The 2487-nt window shown below is 38.9% G+C and overlaps 1 protein-coding gene across 1 annotated transcript in view; it reads left to right on the forward strand.

Annotated features, from left to right (window-relative positions):
- Positions 1-2487, forward strand: part of LOC140322895 (TLC domain-containing protein 4-like) — a 16016-nt gene that overhangs the window by 2138 nt on the left and 11391 nt on the right. Inside the window, exon 2 of the mRNA XM_072399535.1 lies at positions 1910-2257. Coding sequence (XP_072255636.1) covers positions 2103-2257 — 155 coding nt within the window. The 5' untranslated portion in view covers positions 1910-2102. The remainder of the gene's footprint in view (positions 1-1909; positions 2258-2487) is intronic.

The raw sequence follows: 2487 nt of genomic DNA on the forward strand, positions 1-2487 counted from the left end.
GGGTAATAAGACACTCAGGAGCTGGGTGACTGTAATATGATGGTACATGGAGGATATCATTAATCAGTAATAAGATATTTGGGTAATTATGCATTGTGATTTGATTTCACCTTTTCTCTGGTTGTGTTTTTTTAGTGTGTACAGAGGTCAGGAGAGATGGAACAAATATTAATGATATTTCGGAGCAGTGGAAGGACTGGTGTGCTTGGTATAAATGTAGGAAATATTAGATTAGAGTCGTAGAGTCGTACTTCTTACATTCTCATAGTACACTCACCATATACAGTATCGTTATACACAGTGATTACAGAAAGTATTTAGCACCCCTTCACTTTTTCCAGTTTTGTTATATTGCAGTTTGATGCTCCAGTTGTTTATTTTCCTTTTTTCTTCTCATTATTTTTCTCCAGAGATGTTCGTTAGGCTACCAGTCAGGGCTCTGGCTGGGCCACTGTAGGACATTCACAGAGTTGTCCCTAAGCCAGCCCTGTGTTGTCTTCGCTGTGTGCTTTGGGTAATTGTAATGTTGGAACGTGAACCTTCGATCCAATCTGAGGTCCTGAGCTGTCTCAGATCCAGTCTGTAGAGTCTGTAGAACAGGTTTTCATTGAGGTTATCTCTGTACTTTGCTCCGTTCAGATTTCCCTTAAATCTCACCAGTTTCCCAGTCCCTGCTGATGAAAAAAAACCCACAGCATTATTCTACCACCACCATGCTTCACAGTTGTGATGGTAATGGGTAGATGATGAGCAGTGCCTGGTTTCCTCCAGCCATAACTAAGGCCTAACAGTTTAATCTTGGTTTCATTACACCTGAGAATCTTGTTCTTCACAGTCTGAAAGTTCTTCAGGTGCTTTCTGACTTGGGGAGAGTCTTCTGTCCGACCACTCTGCCATAAAGCTCAGGTCGGTAGAAGCCTGCAGTTATGGTTGTCCTTCTGAACCTGATCTCCACACAGGATATCTGGAACTCAGTCAGAGTGACCACCGGGGTGCCAAACTTCTTCCATTTGAGAATTATGCAGACCACTGAGCTCTTGGGAACCTTCAGTGCAGCAGAAATTGTTTTGTAGCCTTCACCAGGTCTGGGCTTTGCCACAATCCCAAGCTCTGCAGGCTGTTCCCCTCATGGCTTGGTGTTTCTTCTGATATGAATTACCTGCAATGAGGCCATCTATAGAGAGGTGGCGCCATACCAAATCATGTCCAATCAATTTAATTTACTACAGGTGAACCTGACCAATCAAGGTGAAGAAACATCTCAGACGGGATCAAAAATTAGAGGCCCCTGAGCTAACTTTCAAACATTTCCAAAGGTCTCTATACTTTTCCAAATGCCATAGTCCAGGTTTTTCTTACATTTACAAAATTGACTAAGATTCTGTTCTCACTTTGTCGTTATGTAATACTAAGTGTACAATAATGATAACATTACAAAATTTAAAAAAGTGAAGGGGTGGGCTTAATACTTTCTGCGGTCCCTGTAAACTCTGTATATTTACATTTGCATTTGTTTTTTTGGGGGGTTGTTAAGAGTTGGTTGGTGTATTATATTTATATTATATTGTGAATGCAACCTTAAGCCTTCCCTTTTAACAATACTTTCATTAACAATAGCGAGGTATAGATAATACAACGTGTGCAGCAACCAAAAATCAGTTTATAATGAAAAAAATGTTACTTTATTTTATAATTATATTTAACATTTATTTATTATTTTTTTATTTACTAGTTTATTTTATTTTATATATTATTGTTATTGATTTTTATATTTTATGTTATATCATATATATTTTAATATATATTTATATTATTCTATTATTTACATGATATATATTATTTAAAAGGTATTTATATATTGTTTAAAAATCATTTTATCAATATTTATGTTTAATTTTCTTCTTCACAGATACTGATTATCACTGCCTAGAATATTGTGGACTGAACTCATACTAAGAATATAGAAGATCCCGGCTTTCCGCAGTAAGGGGTGGAGTCTGCAGCGTGCCCCACCCCCAGCGCTCACTGCTGAGTCTTGTATGGTTCCTCATGTGTAAGGGGAGATTGTGTCGGGTGCGGTGGTTGTGACCGGCGAAGTAACAATGGCAGACAGTATGGTGCTCAGTTACTGCGTGGTAACTGCAAGCTTTATGTTTTTCCAGCTGATGTTTTCTTTCATAAGCCCCATCATCTCCATCAAATATTTCAGCACTTACAAACAGCTCACCAGTGGGAAACAGTGCGAATGGGACTCCAGGTAAATGTGTAACCCGTTACATCATATTACAATCACCCAGCTCCTGAGTGTCTTATTACCCCTGTAACATCATATTACAGTCACCCAGCTCCTGAGTGTCTTATTACCCCTGTAACATCATATTACAGTCTCCCAGCTCCTGAGTGTCATATTACCCCTGTAATATCATATTACAGTCACCCGGCTCCTGAGTGTCCTATTACCCCTGTAACATCATATTACAGTCACCC

Source organism: Pyxicephalus adspersus, chromosome 2, assembly GCF_032062135.1.
Source record: "Pyxicephalus adspersus chromosome 2, UCB_Pads_2.0, whole genome shotgun sequence".
Taxonomy (NCBI): Eukaryota; Metazoa; Chordata; class Amphibia; order Anura; family Pyxicephalidae; genus Pyxicephalus; species Pyxicephalus adspersus.